Consider the following 14,151-nt stretch of genomic DNA (forward strand, 5'->3'; position numbering starts at 1 on the left):
AAAACAGCCTCAGCTGGTTCCTGGTTGTGTTTTGTTTTCATTGGTACCAGGGATTGAACTCAGGGGTGCTCTGAAACTGAGTAACATCCCCAGACCTTTTTATTTGATTTTGAAACAGGTCTTGCTAAGTTGCTGAGGCTGGCCTTGAACCTTCAGCCCTCCTGCCTCAGCCTCTTTAGTTGCTGGGATTTGAGGTGTGTGCCACTGTGCCTGGCTCAGTTGATGCTTGTTAAAACAAAAAGTTAATATTAGTGTTGCTGTAGACCATAATTCCTACTTGTTTTTAGGAATTTTGTGCAATTTTAAACTTTGAAGAAATGACCATTTCTTAGAGGCAGAGTTTAGACACATCCTATCCCACTTGGGTGGGACCAGTTGAGAGACAGCCTCTTAATACTGGAGTAGCCAGGCTACCTGGCCTGTGGTAATGTTTACTATTATTATGGTTCCTATGTTTACTTCTGATCTATGTCTTGACAATTTTGTTGAGCTACTATTTCTTATTTGTTTGTTTTCACCTCATACATGCTGGGCAAGTGCTCTCATTGAACCATCTTCCCAGCCCTGGAGCTATAATTCCTTAATGATGTTTGCATTCTGACACATTCAGATCTTCAGCAGTTCTCCTTAATGAAAAAACACCAGTCTTAGGTTAGAGAGATTTGCATTTGACTCATTTCAATGCATGTTTTAATTTTTTTTCTATTTATGGAAGACAGACTCTCCAAATATTATGTGGGATGTATAACTCTTAAAAGCATGTTTACAAGTTCATATGATACCGAACATTGTTAAGCTTCTCTGGGGAGGAACATCTTTATTGGAACAAGGCGTGCTGATAGTAGGACTGCCTGTAGGGAGAGTCCCTCTCCAGTCCTTCAGCAAATTCTCTCCAGAAGCTACTATGGTGATTTGTGTATTATTGCAGAGATACTCTTTGGGCATATAAAGCAAATATCTTTATGCTTATTTTATTTTTCCTCAAATGAAAATACCATATATACTATTCTAAACTTTTCTTTATATATATTTTAGAGTGTTCTGTATAAAAATATGTACAAATTTGATCTCATGGTTAGAAAATTTAAAGAGTTCTTCCATCTACTGAAATGATTTCTGGTTAGGAAAATACTTAAATACTCAAACCCTGTTCTCACTTTCTCCCTTCCTCTTATTTGACTGAACTATTTTTTATAGTTTTAAAATCGACTCTTCTGTGGTCTGTGGGGCATTTCTGCTGGTCCTTCTCATTCCCTTTTCTTCTTCTTCAGGCAGAATTTTTTTAATGCTTACTGATAAGATTTCAGGTGAAGTGGATCTGGGTTCATGATAGAATATAGGTAAGAAAGAATTTAGAGCAGAAAATGAATAAAATAACCTATGAGGGCAAAGATAAATTTTATCTTTAAAGGCCCTGGTGCAAGTGAGCTAGGCCACAGGACTGGTGGATTCCTGTTTAGGGACGCCTGGGTCCGGATTTCCAGGTGGGGCGTGACTGGCCTGCGCTGGCTGGGTGTCTTCCTTCTCCTGCTCAGCAGGCAGGGAGGGGCCAGGAGCCTCCCCAGGGCATCTCCGCTTCTTCTGACCTCATTCCCTTGGTCGTTCCTGGAAGCGTAGTTTCTGATATCAGTCCACAAGTGGGAAGATCTTGTCATAATCTTTTTTTGGTAACTAGTAGTTTTTTTAAAGACGACTTCTTCAAAGTTGGAGTGGCAGTCTTCTTCCTGTTCTTTTTTTTCCAGGGACACCTCACACACAACAATGTCTGCTTATCATCTGTGTTTGTGAGTGAAGATGGGCACTGGAAGCTAGGAGGAATGGAAACTGTGTGTAAAGTTCCTCAGGCCACTCCCGAGGTAAGCCAGGTAGTAGGCCTCTTTCCCCTGAGCACTGGTGGCATCCTCTGTGTGTTCTTGCCCTGGCACTGCCCCCCAGGGTCAGCGCCATGCTGGTCTGGAGACTTGAACTTTGTGGATGCCCATGTTCATGGAGTTGTAGGGTTTTATCCCTCCAGGAAGCACTAGGGGTCTTATACTCTTCTCGTGTTATAGATGAGGAACCTGAGAATGAGGGAGGTGAAATGGTTTTGTTCAGACGTTTTAATTAACCGCTTGCCTTTCTGCTCCTGAGCTGCAGTGCAGCACTTCCTTTGATCATGCCATTCACTGCTTCGTGTTGAAACTGCCTTTGTGTGTCTGATCCTGCCCAGCAGCTGAGCCTCCTGAGGGTAGCTCCTCTGACCTTACCTTTCTACCTGCACCTGGCCGAGTGCCTGTCTCACGTTAGGCATTCAGGGGTGCTCCCTGAACATACGGTGTGTCCAAGTTGGGACTTGTGCATCTTAACTCCTGGTGGCTGGGCTGCTGCTCCTGGGGTATAGCCGGTGGTTTTGTTCGACAGATCCACCTGCAGTTCTTTTTAGAACTGGACTGTTTTTCTATTTTATTTCTTCTTTTCACCATTTGCATGTTTCTGATGGACTTACTCTCTCTAAAAAAAAGTGAAAACCACTCCCATCCCGATCCTCCTGCTGACACGGTGGCTCAGTCTAGCTTTCAGTGTTTTCCTGCGTGCTGTCTGGCGCTCAGCTCGGCCTAGTCTGGTGGGCACCTTCCTGGACTCTTGATCAGTCAAATGCAGTACTGCCTGAGTCATCCCTCTTGGTGATGGCTGCCTTCTCTAAAGTCTCCCTCCTGTAGTTAGCATGGCAGGCAGCACGCGGTCCTGTGGGTTCGTCCCACAGAAGGAGCTTCTTGGGGTGGTGCACAGGCCCTCCACAGTCTTCCCAGCCCGCCTCAGCTCCACTCAGCACTTGGAGTGCTCCTGCTCTGCTCGCACTCTGTCTCGAAGCCGGGCTGCTGCACTGGCTGTTCGCCTCACTCTCTTCTTGCTTGTTCTGCCATTCTGTTACCAGGCTGCCTTTCTTCCCCTGAACTCCCTGAAAAGTGCCAGCTCATCCAAGATCTTGCTTGAGTCTCCTCTCTGTGAATCCTTCCTCCGGGCGTTGTCCTACCCTACAAAAATCCTGTGCTTCACTTACTGAAATCCCTGATGTACCTTCTAGGCTGTGAGCATGTGGTTGGGGGCAGGGAATTTGTGGCTGTCCTTTGTATTCCTAGTGCCCTAGATGGTGTTTATTGGATAAAAGCCCTTCTTTGATTAGGTGAATGAATATGCTCATTCTATAGATGTTAGTTTTGTTTCCATAGCTTATAAAGTTTCATGTGCAACAAGACTTTCACCTGATTTAGTGACAAAGACAAGATTGATAAGCGATGTATCCTGTGCTGAAAAGCCTTTTTTTTTTTTTTTTTAAACGGGGTCTTACTGTGTTACCCAGTCTGGCCTCAAACTTGTGGACTCAGGCAGTCCTCTTCCCAGCTTCCTGAGTAGTGGGACTACAGATGCACACCGTCACCAACAGCTGAAGAGCCTTTTACTTCTTAATGTCTATGCAGGAAGAGAAAGAAGTATTTCTAATTTCTGTATAAGGAAATCAGATGCACAGATGCCTCTCAGCAGCATGGGGTGTGTGTGAACCAGCTGGAAGGCAGAGAAAGGGGACTGACTTTTATGTTCACTAAGAATTGCTCCATGCCAAGTACTGCTTTACATTTTTTGATCAGGAAGTTTTAAATTTGCATATTGGATATGTGACAGTGATGGAAAGGTTTCATTGCTGCTGTTTCTATTGCTCACGGCTTTTATAAATAGGTTTAAAAGGTTGCTTTGCCAAATGCGTAAGAACTGCTTTTCTTGATTTATTTTTCTGTCTAGTTTCTGAGGAGTATTCAGGCAGTCAGAGACCCAGCGTCTATCCCTCCTGAAGAGATGGTAAGATGATATGCGTCGGATGTGATGAAGGCCTGCTTGTGCAGCTGAGCGGGAAACTTCTCCCAGGCCTTTATTAAATTATGGATGCCTCGTGATTCCTTTAGCCTTGAGCTTCGGGGAGCCAGCTTACAGGTTTTGGCTGTATAGGTCCTGTGGTACTGTTTAGAGGTGGAGCGCCCCCAGTGTGAACAGGGGATGTCATATCCAAAGCACACTGGCTTTGTACTTGACGGGAGCCGTGAGGTCAGGCTGGCCCTTTCCTTTGCATCAGCCCTGTCTTTGCATCCGTCTGTCTCGCTGGCCCTTGCTTGGGATTCCAGGATGTGTACAGAGTGGTTATTAATACCTGGTTCTGGTGAAGAAAGATTCTATTCACAGATAAATTCAAAAGCAGATGCCCTCTGTAAGTTTGTTCTTGTAACCACTATAAATGACATTAATCCCTAAAGACATGTTAGTGTGCTTTATAGGAAATACAAACCAAGTATAAACTTAATATGGACCTTAGACTTAACATAAATCAGGTTTACTCATGGCATACCCTGGTGTTTTTCAAACTGGTGATTTGTGGGTTTTAAGATAGTTTAAGGATGTCTTGGACAGTATTTTGAAAAAAGTAAAAAATAGAGTGAAAGAAATCATTACTAGGCATCTTAGTATTGTTTTGTGAAACTCGTTTTCATTATGTGTGTGTTTATATGCATACTGTATTATGTGTGCACACTACATTGTAAGATTAACTTTTACATATTAACTTTTATTAACTTTTAAAACATAACTTTTAAATATGTTTTTGAAAGCCACAAACACATATTATGTTGTGATCTTTTTATTTTCTTTTTGATCCTATTTCATATTTTAAAAATCTTTGATAAATTTCATTTGCTAATCATTTTTTAAAATTTTTTTCCAGTATTAAGTCCTGCTGTTTTTTTATTGGTACATCTCATTTACACAGAATGGCGTGTTTCGTTGTGGCATATTCACACCTACATGACCACATTGCTTGATCAGTTTCACTCCCCAATACCCTCCCCTTGCTGGGATTATAGGTGTGTGCCCCTGTGCCTAGCTTATTATTGGTATTCTTGATGACTTCTGAGTGAGATGAAATGTCAGTGTAGTTTGGATTGCATTTCCCTGATTGTTACAGATGATCAACATTTTTTATATGGTATACTAATAGTTTTTAAAGCTATAACTGAGTGTGTGGTACTGTGAAATTAGATTTGAGTGTAATAAATGCAAACATGGGAGAGAGTTAGGAATAGTTTATAATGCTCTAGTTTTAAAAGTCTTTACTGCTTCTAGTCTCCAGAGTTCAGCCCTCTCCCGGAGTCCCACGGACATGCCCGGGATGCCTACTCGTTTGGAACACTGGTGGAAGGCTTGCTCACAGTCTTACGTGGACAGGGTGAGTTGGAGTTAATACTGCGTCCACTGACTAAGTAAGAAAGTAATGCAGGCCTGCCCAGCGTAGAACTCGAGGGACTTCAGTCTTTGATCATAGCAAGGGACCTGTTGCTTACTGTGTAATTTGTTTAGAGCAAGTATCAACAGCAATATGGAAACAAGCTTTGCATTTCATTAGTATCAGTAGTGAAAAGAATTTTAAGTAGGAAGCACTTTGAACTATAGCTTTCAGTCTCCTGTGATAACCTTATTGAAAATAATATTTTAGTGAGCCAGCCAATAAGTAAATAAATGCCATAATGATTAAGATATAGTAGTCTGAATTATAGAGTAAGACTCAAAACTATTTTCTTGTCAGGCTTAGCAGTTTTTGGTCTTTCAGGAGTTTTTTGGTTTATTTTTTCTTGCTGTAATTTGTCCACTGCTCTTTCCTTTGATGGCCTCCTGAGGCCCAGGCTATTAAAGGCATGGTTTTCGGTTGTCTGTCTCCATTCTTTCATGGCATGCTTGGCGGCCTACGTCACTCTCCAGCGAGTTTACGGAGGTACATGCCATGCGGGCCCCCTTCTGGCCTTGGTGTCACTTGCCAAGCCTTCTGCAGTGCTGATGTCACTTCTTCTGCTAGGCTTTGGATGTCACCTCTTAGCCCTAAATTGTCCTAGTCTGAATACTTGAACAACAAGGCATCCACTGTGTTCAGGAAACTAACTACTCTCCCATGCCCCTAGCGTGGGGACAGTTTGTGCCATCCTTGGAAGAATTGAAAATAATCATTCAAACAGTTGTGTCCTGTGGATGAGGAACCCTGGTTGAGAAAGCCCCTCCCACCTGCTACTTACTCACTTCCTGGACCTGAGCGGAACAGCCAGGAAATGGGAGGCGTGGGAGGGGAGGCGCTTGGCCTGGCTTGGCTGTGTTGGCAGGCTGGCTCTACACGTGCCAGGACCTGGGCTTGAAGCAGCAGGAAGCGGTTCAGCGACAGCCGGGCTCTGTTTGTCTGGGCTTTTACAGGTGGCTTTGGTCTCACCAGTCTGCAGCCGTAGAGGCCCTGAGGAGGGCGAAGGCTGGACTAACTGTCGCTCTGGATTTCAGTTTCAGCGGACGTGCTCTCCAGCTTCCAGCAGACCTTGCACTCAACTGTGCTGCATCCCATCCCTCAGTGTCGGCCGGCGCTCTGCACCTTACTGTCCCACGACTTCTTCAGGTGAGGGCCTCGGCGCGTCCCACTGCCGCCGTGGCTGGGGGCTGAGAGCTGGGAGGACCAGAGGAAGCAGTCCCTGATGCTGCTGATTATTGGGAGACTGACTAGTGTTCACAGGAGAAAAGAGGGAGAAGTTGGATCCGGCAGGTTCCCATCAAAGACGGAAAGTTTAGAAATTCTTGGTTGCCACGGAGGTGCAGGCTTGGTCATGAAGAAGCATGCCTGTGTCCAGCAGCTCCCAGCTCCAAGTCGACTGAAGCAGTTAACAGACGTGGCCTCCCTGTTCTGCTTCATCGTATGAGTGATGAGAATCGGTTATTTTGAATTTTTCCTATTGGGAGGGGTGTGAGTTCATTTTTCTTTAGGCAGAAGATTTCTCTCTTCAGTAATATGTGTGGAAGAACAAGAAAGTTCGTTTAGAGGGAGGAGTACAATGTAACTTAATCGTTTTCTGGATTCAGAAGTGTTTTTGAACTTCTCTTCAAGGTTTGTTTTAATTATATGTCCTTCGTTTTTATTTCCAAGACTATAGAACTTACCAAGTCAGTTCCATGCTCATAGCTTTTATTAGCAAAGCTAACTTTGTTGGTTTTGAAACTTATGTATCCTTTTGTGTTTGCAGTTAGGGAGGTGGGGAAAAGCAGGGGGAGGGGGAGAGTTACCCTAGGTAGTACTAGGGAGTAGAACACGAGTAAATAAGTGTATGTGTGGTTATTGGGATTCTTTGTCCTGTTTCAGAGACACTGTTCAAAACCTTTACCATTGAGTTTTTTTTTTCTTTCATTTTTTTTAATTGAAAAATACAAAAGGTATATTCACCTTTATGAGTCTTTTAGCCACAGTACTTCCATGATTATTATTTATGATTATTGTAAGTATTTAATGATTATTAGGAATTCTTTATTTCCTTTGATATTAAAGTCCTTACAAAGAATAACCCTTCACATTAAACAGAGTCTCCCATCACTGTGTGATTAACAATATCCTGTTAAAAACCCTTCACATTAAACAGAGTCTCCCATCACTGTGTGTAATATGAGTTCTTTATTTAAAATTGCCTGTTAGAGAGGGAGAAGAAAGCCAAGAAACCAGCCCTGTGCCCAGAGTGGGGAGGTCTGTCAGGAGGCAGGGCCCTGCCCCGCCTGAAGGGTGGCCTAGTTCTTGGATTTGGTTGAGACATTTGAGTGCCCTCTGCTCAGGAGCTGGAGTAAAAACAGTTGGCCCTTGGACACGTGTGTTTGCAAGGTTGTGATCTCCTTACACGTGGGTTCTTTATTTGCAGGGCAGAAAGTTTTGACAGTGTGAAAAAAACTTTACAGGTGAACTTTAGCCTAGAAATGTTGAGAAAAATCAAGAAAGAGGTGTGTCATAATCAGTGTAATACACTTAGGTAGTCTGTTGTGTCTTTTACTACCATGAAACACACACAAATCTGTGATAAGAGTTGAAATGTGTTGAAACCTGCACACAGACCATATAATGGTGCCACTTGCGGTTGAGATGTAAGCAGCTAAAAAGATGCAACGTTAAATCATGAAACCAACCACAGGACATACCGTCCCTCCAACGACTGCATGTCACCTCCTTGTGCTGTTGCAGTGAGCCTGTGAGGTTCACCTGCCTGAAGTGACTTGTGAGACTGACCTCAATATGAGCAGTTCATCTCTACCAAATTGCGTACTATAGTAAAGGTGATCTCAACGTTCTTACGTGTTTCCACCATATATAATACTTATGATGTACAAAATATGTGTTATTTATGCTATCACTAAGGCTTTTGGTGAATAGTGGGCTATTAGTAATTCAGTTTGGGGGAACTCAGGAGTTATATATGGGCTATCAGCTGCCTGGGGGTGGTGCCCTAACCCTGGGCTGTTTGAAGTCCAGTGTATGAGTAAGCCAGATTTGGAGGCCATTGGCAGTTGTGCCCACCAGGCCTGCTCTGCCTGCTGTGCTCAAGCCCTGGGCCACTGTCCACAGGGCAGATGTGAGCAACACTTCCTTGGAGCCCAGGGTCCATAGCTTTGGGGCTCTGGAAACTACATAAGAAACTGACCCTGCCTTACCCCCCACCCCCCCCCCCGGGAAAAAAAAAAAAAGACTAACTTATAGCAAGAAAAATGAAAAGCTTCCTGACTTTTACAGAAATCCCACTTTTCCCAGTCAGTCCTCTTTCATGGTTTTACTTCATTAGAGGAGAATTGGGAATCAACACATATTTTGTAATGATAATGTCATTTCTTCCGGGACATTTCATTTCACAATATCCTGTTAGAAAAAAACTTGGAGGATGATTGTGACTTAAGACCATTAAGCCTGTTAGCATATGTGCGTTTGTATCGTTTATATCCTCTTTACAGATCTCTCATGTTCTTAAAATATTAGATTCCCATAGTCTTTGTCTCATAAGCCACTTGGAATCTTTTAAATGGCATAGAGAATGTTTCTTTGTTGAAAATTATAATGGTGCAGTCTTTGGTTATGGCTTCAATATTTAACATGCCTACTCTAATCTATTGTCCTGCATTTTTTTTTCTTTTTGGCATTTAGAAATGATTTTCTAGAAGTTGTAAATTTCTTGAAAAGCTTAACATTGAAGAGTGAAGAGGAGAAAACTGAATTCTTCAAGTAAGTTCAGGAAATTGAGACCTTAAATTTAGTAACTTAGATTTAGTCCCTGTAATCACTTGAGGAGATCTGGAGAAGGTGAGGCTGCCATTTGGTTTATTTCAGAACATTATTGAACACTTCTACATGCCTGGCATTCTTCGAGGCCCTGGGGGAGTGGCCTGGTGAGGGAAACGGATACCCGCCTGCTAGTGCTTATACAGGGGGCGAGTACAGCGGGAGAGCTTGGCGGGAGCTGCGCGAACCAGGACGGGAGCAGGTGCTCCAGGAATGCTGTTCAGATGGGGCCGCAGGAAAGCAGGCACCAGGGCAAGACCCAGGGTGACTCCTGTGGGAAGCAGGCAGCTGCCCTGCTGGAGGGCAGAGTCCAAGGCCAGGATAGACAGGAGGCAGCTCTTGTTCATCATGGCAGGAGTGTCCACACACAGTCTGAGTATTGTGTGCATCGGGCACTGGGTCCATGGAGGGGTGAGAGCATTAGGTGGACCCTGGGTGAGACCTCCCAGGAACGTAGCGAGAAGGGTGGCTGTCACACTGAAAGAGCCAGTGTCAAGGAAGGGCTTTCTAGGGATGGAAGAGAGGTGAGAAGGGGATGCTGGGGCAGAGGCTGGGCGGGGTGGCCTTGGGAGGAGGTGGGGGTGAGGGTGGGTACACCCCGCCGTCTGTGTTGGTGTGGGGGTCTGAAGGGTCAGGTTGATGGTGTGGAAGTTACAGATGTAGACACCGGGGACTCGCGTGAGGGGGCTTGCTTCTAAAAAGATGGAGGCAAGGTTACCTGTTAAGGGTGGTTATGAGGAGGGATATTATCCCTGTTGCTATCTGTCTTATTTCTCAATAGAATGCTTTTATGTATGTTTTAATCAACAAGGTTAGAAATAAAAGCCTGCATTTTTGTTTACTGTGAAAACTTTAGATAATGGAATATCTTGCATTTTTTAAATCTGAGAAAGTATCTGTATCTAGGAAGCCTCTGGCTGTCAGGGGACCTGGGGGACACTTTGGCCACTTATCACTTCATTATAAGGGGTAATCTGTTGCGAGAGCTCCCTAGCTTGGTGAATAGTGTGGCAGCTGGCTGGCCATGGTCACACCTACTGCATGTGTCTCAGGATCCTGGCCACTGCCCCGCTCCCCTCACCTTTCCCAGCTACCTCTTGAAGTGCACCACTTTGGTAGAAGTGGGAGGGAGGCCACGTGGAGCTCACCTGTGCAGGACAGTTGATAGAGTGTCGCCATTAATTTCCCAGGCTTTTCTTTGCTTTTTTGTCCTCAGATTTCTGCTGGATAGAGTCAGCTGCTTGTCAGAGGAATTAATAGCTTCGAGGTTGGTACCTCTTCTGCTGAATCAGTTGGTGTTTGCAGAGCCTGTAGCTGTCAAGAGTTTTCTTCCTCATCTGCTTGGCCCCAAAAAAGGTGAATTCTTTTTCAATGTGATCAATAAGTTTCGTGGCTATTGGTCCATTTTGGAGCAAAGTGAAATTACTGAATGGTTTAGTTCAATGTTGGTTCTAAAAGTAGAGAGCAGTTGTTGGCTTCTATGTAACTTTAACTCAAACCTGGATACCAAAGCCCACAGGATAAACATGGAGCACCTTCCCCAAGGGTCAGGTTGATGGTGTGGTAGTTAAAGATGTAGACACATGGGACTCAGGTGGGACACCCTGGGGAAGGTCTAAGGTAAGGTGTGTACCTGCAAAGAACTGTCGCATTTGCTCTGAGTCACTTAGGCCTGCACCCCTGACTTTCCAGAGCAACCTGTTTGTTTTCCATTTTCAGTGAGGAGGCTGAAAATCACTGAGCTCAGTTTACTGCTTGGCTGCAGGTTTTTTCCTGAATGTGGAATGGAATTATTGCTTTGAAACGTTATAACTTTATAGCACTAAAAGGGGTAACACATCAGGTTAGGAATGCAGCATTAATTTTATACTACAGAATTTTTTAACTGGGACCTACTTTAAAAATTAATTTTCTTAAACAATTTCAGTTCAACAAATTATGTTAAACCCAGTGTGGTGGGAAGTTGTTTTATCTTTTTGTATCTCTTATTCAATGTCATTCTTTTGTATCTCTTATTCAGTGTCATTCCTTCAAACCTTGGATTGTCCTTCTTAGCTCTTTCATTCTATTACTTGGTGGATCTCAGACAGGGTGAACCTCTGAATCACTTCATTGCTTCTTTTTTTTTTTTTTTTTTTTAAGAGGCGAAGAGAGAGAGAGAGACAGAATATTTTTAATATTTATTTTTCAGTTTTCGGCGGACACAACATCTTTGTTTTTTTTTGTATGTGGTGCTGAGGATCGAACCTGGGCCACACGCACGCCAGGCGAGCGCACTACTGCTTGAGCCACATCCCCAGCCCTCATTGCTTCTTTTGAACGCTCATCTGTTTGCCTGTTGCTCTGGGCCGGACTGAGTCAGGAAATGGGCATACCCACTGAAAGGCCCCCGATGGTCCTCCGCATTCCTGTTTGATAACTGTTCTCACCACTGCCATACTAGATCAAAGCTCTTGGCAGCACTTAACTGCTTCTAATTTTGCAAATATAATCGCAATGATATGATATGTCCCTGATCTGATCTAGTATGAGAAATTCCTCACTGATTGAACATAAATTTATCAAGTTGCTCATTCAGAATCCTGTTGAAATACAGGCTTTCTGTGTGTTGTGAAGTGTGCTCTCCACTCTTTCAGAAACATTTCCACAGTTAAACCTGGAGTGGTTTTAGGTCGATAGAAGAGCCCTTCTTTGGCGTGGGCCTAAGAATTGAGAAGAGTACTTAGTACCTGTGTTCTGGGCTGTTTATGAACTATGTTCAGGACTCTGCACTGAAACCATTTACTTTCTCACCTGTAACCTCCACTTTTGGGGGTAGATAATGCACGGGGAGACACGCCTTGCTTGCTCTCGCCAGCCCTGTTCCAGGCGCGGGTGATCCCCGTGCTGCTTCAGCTGTTCCAGGTTCACGAGGAGCACGTGCGGCTGGTGCTGCTGTCTCACATCGAGGCCTACGTGGAGCACTTCACTCAGGAGCAGCTCAAGAAAGTCGTCCTGCCGCAGGTCAGAGACCAGGCCGGCCATAGGGCCAGAGCCTTCCCTAGGCCGTGAGAGGGAGCGGGCCAGGGGTGCGGCTCATCTGGGGGCTGGAAGGAAAAAGAGGGTTTGCGGTGTCTGCTTAGAAAGCCTTGGAGGCAGCAGCTTGGTGCGCGGGTCTCCTGGAACGCTGACGGCTGAATTAAAACCGCGTTCCCTTCCCCTCGCACAGGAGGTCCTGGAGCCTTGGCCTGTTGGCCCGTCTGTTCGGCTGTACTGGGGATTGAACCAGGGTGCTGTACTGCTACCACTAGCTACATTCCTGGGCCTTTTTTTTTTTTTTTTTTTTTTTTGAGACAGACTCATTAAGTTGCCAAGATTGGCCTTGAACTTGTGCTCTTCCTGCCTCATCCTCCCAAGTAACTAGGGTTATAGGTGTGCACTACCACACCTGGCTCATACTTGGTCTTAATGTGGGAGAAACTAATTGTTTGCTACTTTATTTTTTGGAGAAAATGAACAAGAATTATTTGGGGAGCATAAACTATGATTGTCCACAAGTTATTGTAACATAATTATTATTAGTGTAGAGAACATGAGAGTATTCCTGTCGGTGGTTTTCAGACTGCTTATCACCACCAGGGAACCTTATTATCTGCCCACCCAAGGGTCCAAGCTTGTACCAATTCCCTGTGGCTGCTGTAACAGCTCACCCGGCCTGCATGGTGACAGCCACAGCAGCGCAGCCAGCTCGCTGTCCCAGAGTCTGAAACCAGGCTGCCGGCAGGACCCGGCCTCTGCAGACTGTGGGCGAGGATCCTCCTCTGCCCCTTGGGAGCTGAGATGTTCCTGGCAGTGCTCAGCAGTTGGCTTGCGGGCACATTGCTCCATCCTGCCTGTTGTCACCTAGCTGCTCTGTGTCCCAGATTTGCCTTCTGAAAAGGTCAGCAATCTATCAGAAGGACACCTGACCCACTATAACTTCCTTTACAAATCACATTCTATATAGTTATGAATTTATAGGGGTGCTTTTCGACCCAGCACAAGGCTTAAAAAAAAATTAAAGATACCAATTCCATGGTATCTCTCAAATAATTTTTCTGAGATTAACACTCCCCGTGTTCCAGGATCTGATAAGCAAGAAGGATGTTTCAGTTGTCTGTCGCTGTGTATCACAGCACCTCCAAAGATGGTACCTAAAACGATGATTCATTTTATTAATCCTCTTGATTCTTAGGGGTTGACAGGGCTCTCCAGAGATCCCCATGATGTCAGCCACGGGCTTCAGTCATCTGGGCCCCCCAGGCTGACACATTCAGGATGGTCTGTGACCTGGGAGAGGAGGGTGAAGGCTAGGCTAGCGGGGGTTTTGGAAGCTGGACCTTTCTCTCAGTGTACGAACTCTCAGTCACAGGCCCTGTCCCTCCGTATGACATTTCCACATGGCTCTTCTAGTAAGGAAGGGGGACTTATTTCATGTCTGTTCTTGGCTAACAGAAGTCATTTATGCCACATCCTCCTGGTTAAAGTGAGTCACAGAAGTCCTTCACTGTGGGTCACTGGGGAGCTTGGTTACCATAGCCTAGCACCTGTGTTCATACCTGCAGGTAGCTGGAAGATAAAGGGTGTCTGGAAGATTTCTAGCTCTGGAATAGATTTGTCCTAGGCCTTAGATTGGGCTGTGGTAGGAATGTGAGCAGGTGTTCGGCAAGCAAAAGACGACAGAAGCTCTCATGTCTAGAACACTGCTTCCGCTGCAGGAGAATGGCTGGGACGCTTTCTGAGTGTTGGAGAGTTCACTTTGGTAGCAGGTGCAAGTGGACCGTGAAGGGAGATGAGCTGGGAAGCTGTTGGAATAGTCATCTGAGAGAGGGCAGGACGGGGGCAATGTGGCAGCAGACACGGAGGGCACAGAAGGTGGAGGGGCAGGACTCTGGTTCCCACTGGATGGAGAGGTGTGAGGAGGATGGGTCTGGGGCTTGGGTGATTGTGTGATCACAGCACCAGTCTTGCGCTCAGATGCACAGACACAAGCTCTAGTT

The 14,151-nt window shown here is 45.0% G+C and overlaps 1 protein-coding gene across 2 annotated transcripts in view; it reads left to right on the forward strand.

Moving 5' to 3' along the window:
* The window catches only part of Scyl3 (SCY1 like pseudokinase 3), a 32,884-nt gene that overhangs the window by 12,132 nt on the left and 6,601 nt on the right, over positions 1–14,151 (forward strand). For both annotated transcript variants that reach the window (XM_076831909.1, XM_076831908.1), the window contains exons 4-10: positions 1,743–1,856; positions 3,778–3,834; positions 5,146–5,248; positions 6,340–6,451; positions 8,999–9,076; positions 10,350–10,489; positions 11,952–12,136. In XM_076831909.1, coding sequence (XP_076688024.1) covers positions 1,743–1,856; positions 3,778–3,834; positions 5,146–5,248; positions 6,340–6,451; positions 8,999–9,076; positions 10,350–10,489; positions 11,952–12,136 — 789 coding nt within the window. The remainder of the gene's footprint in view (positions 1–1,742; positions 1,857–3,777; positions 3,835–5,145; positions 5,249–6,339; positions 6,452–8,998; positions 9,077–10,349; positions 10,490–11,951; positions 12,137–14,151) is intronic.

This window comes from Callospermophilus lateralis, chromosome 13, assembly GCF_048772815.1.
Source record: "Callospermophilus lateralis isolate mCalLat2 chromosome 13, mCalLat2.hap1, whole genome shotgun sequence".
NCBI lineage: Eukaryota > Metazoa > Chordata > Mammalia > Rodentia > Sciuridae > Callospermophilus > Callospermophilus lateralis.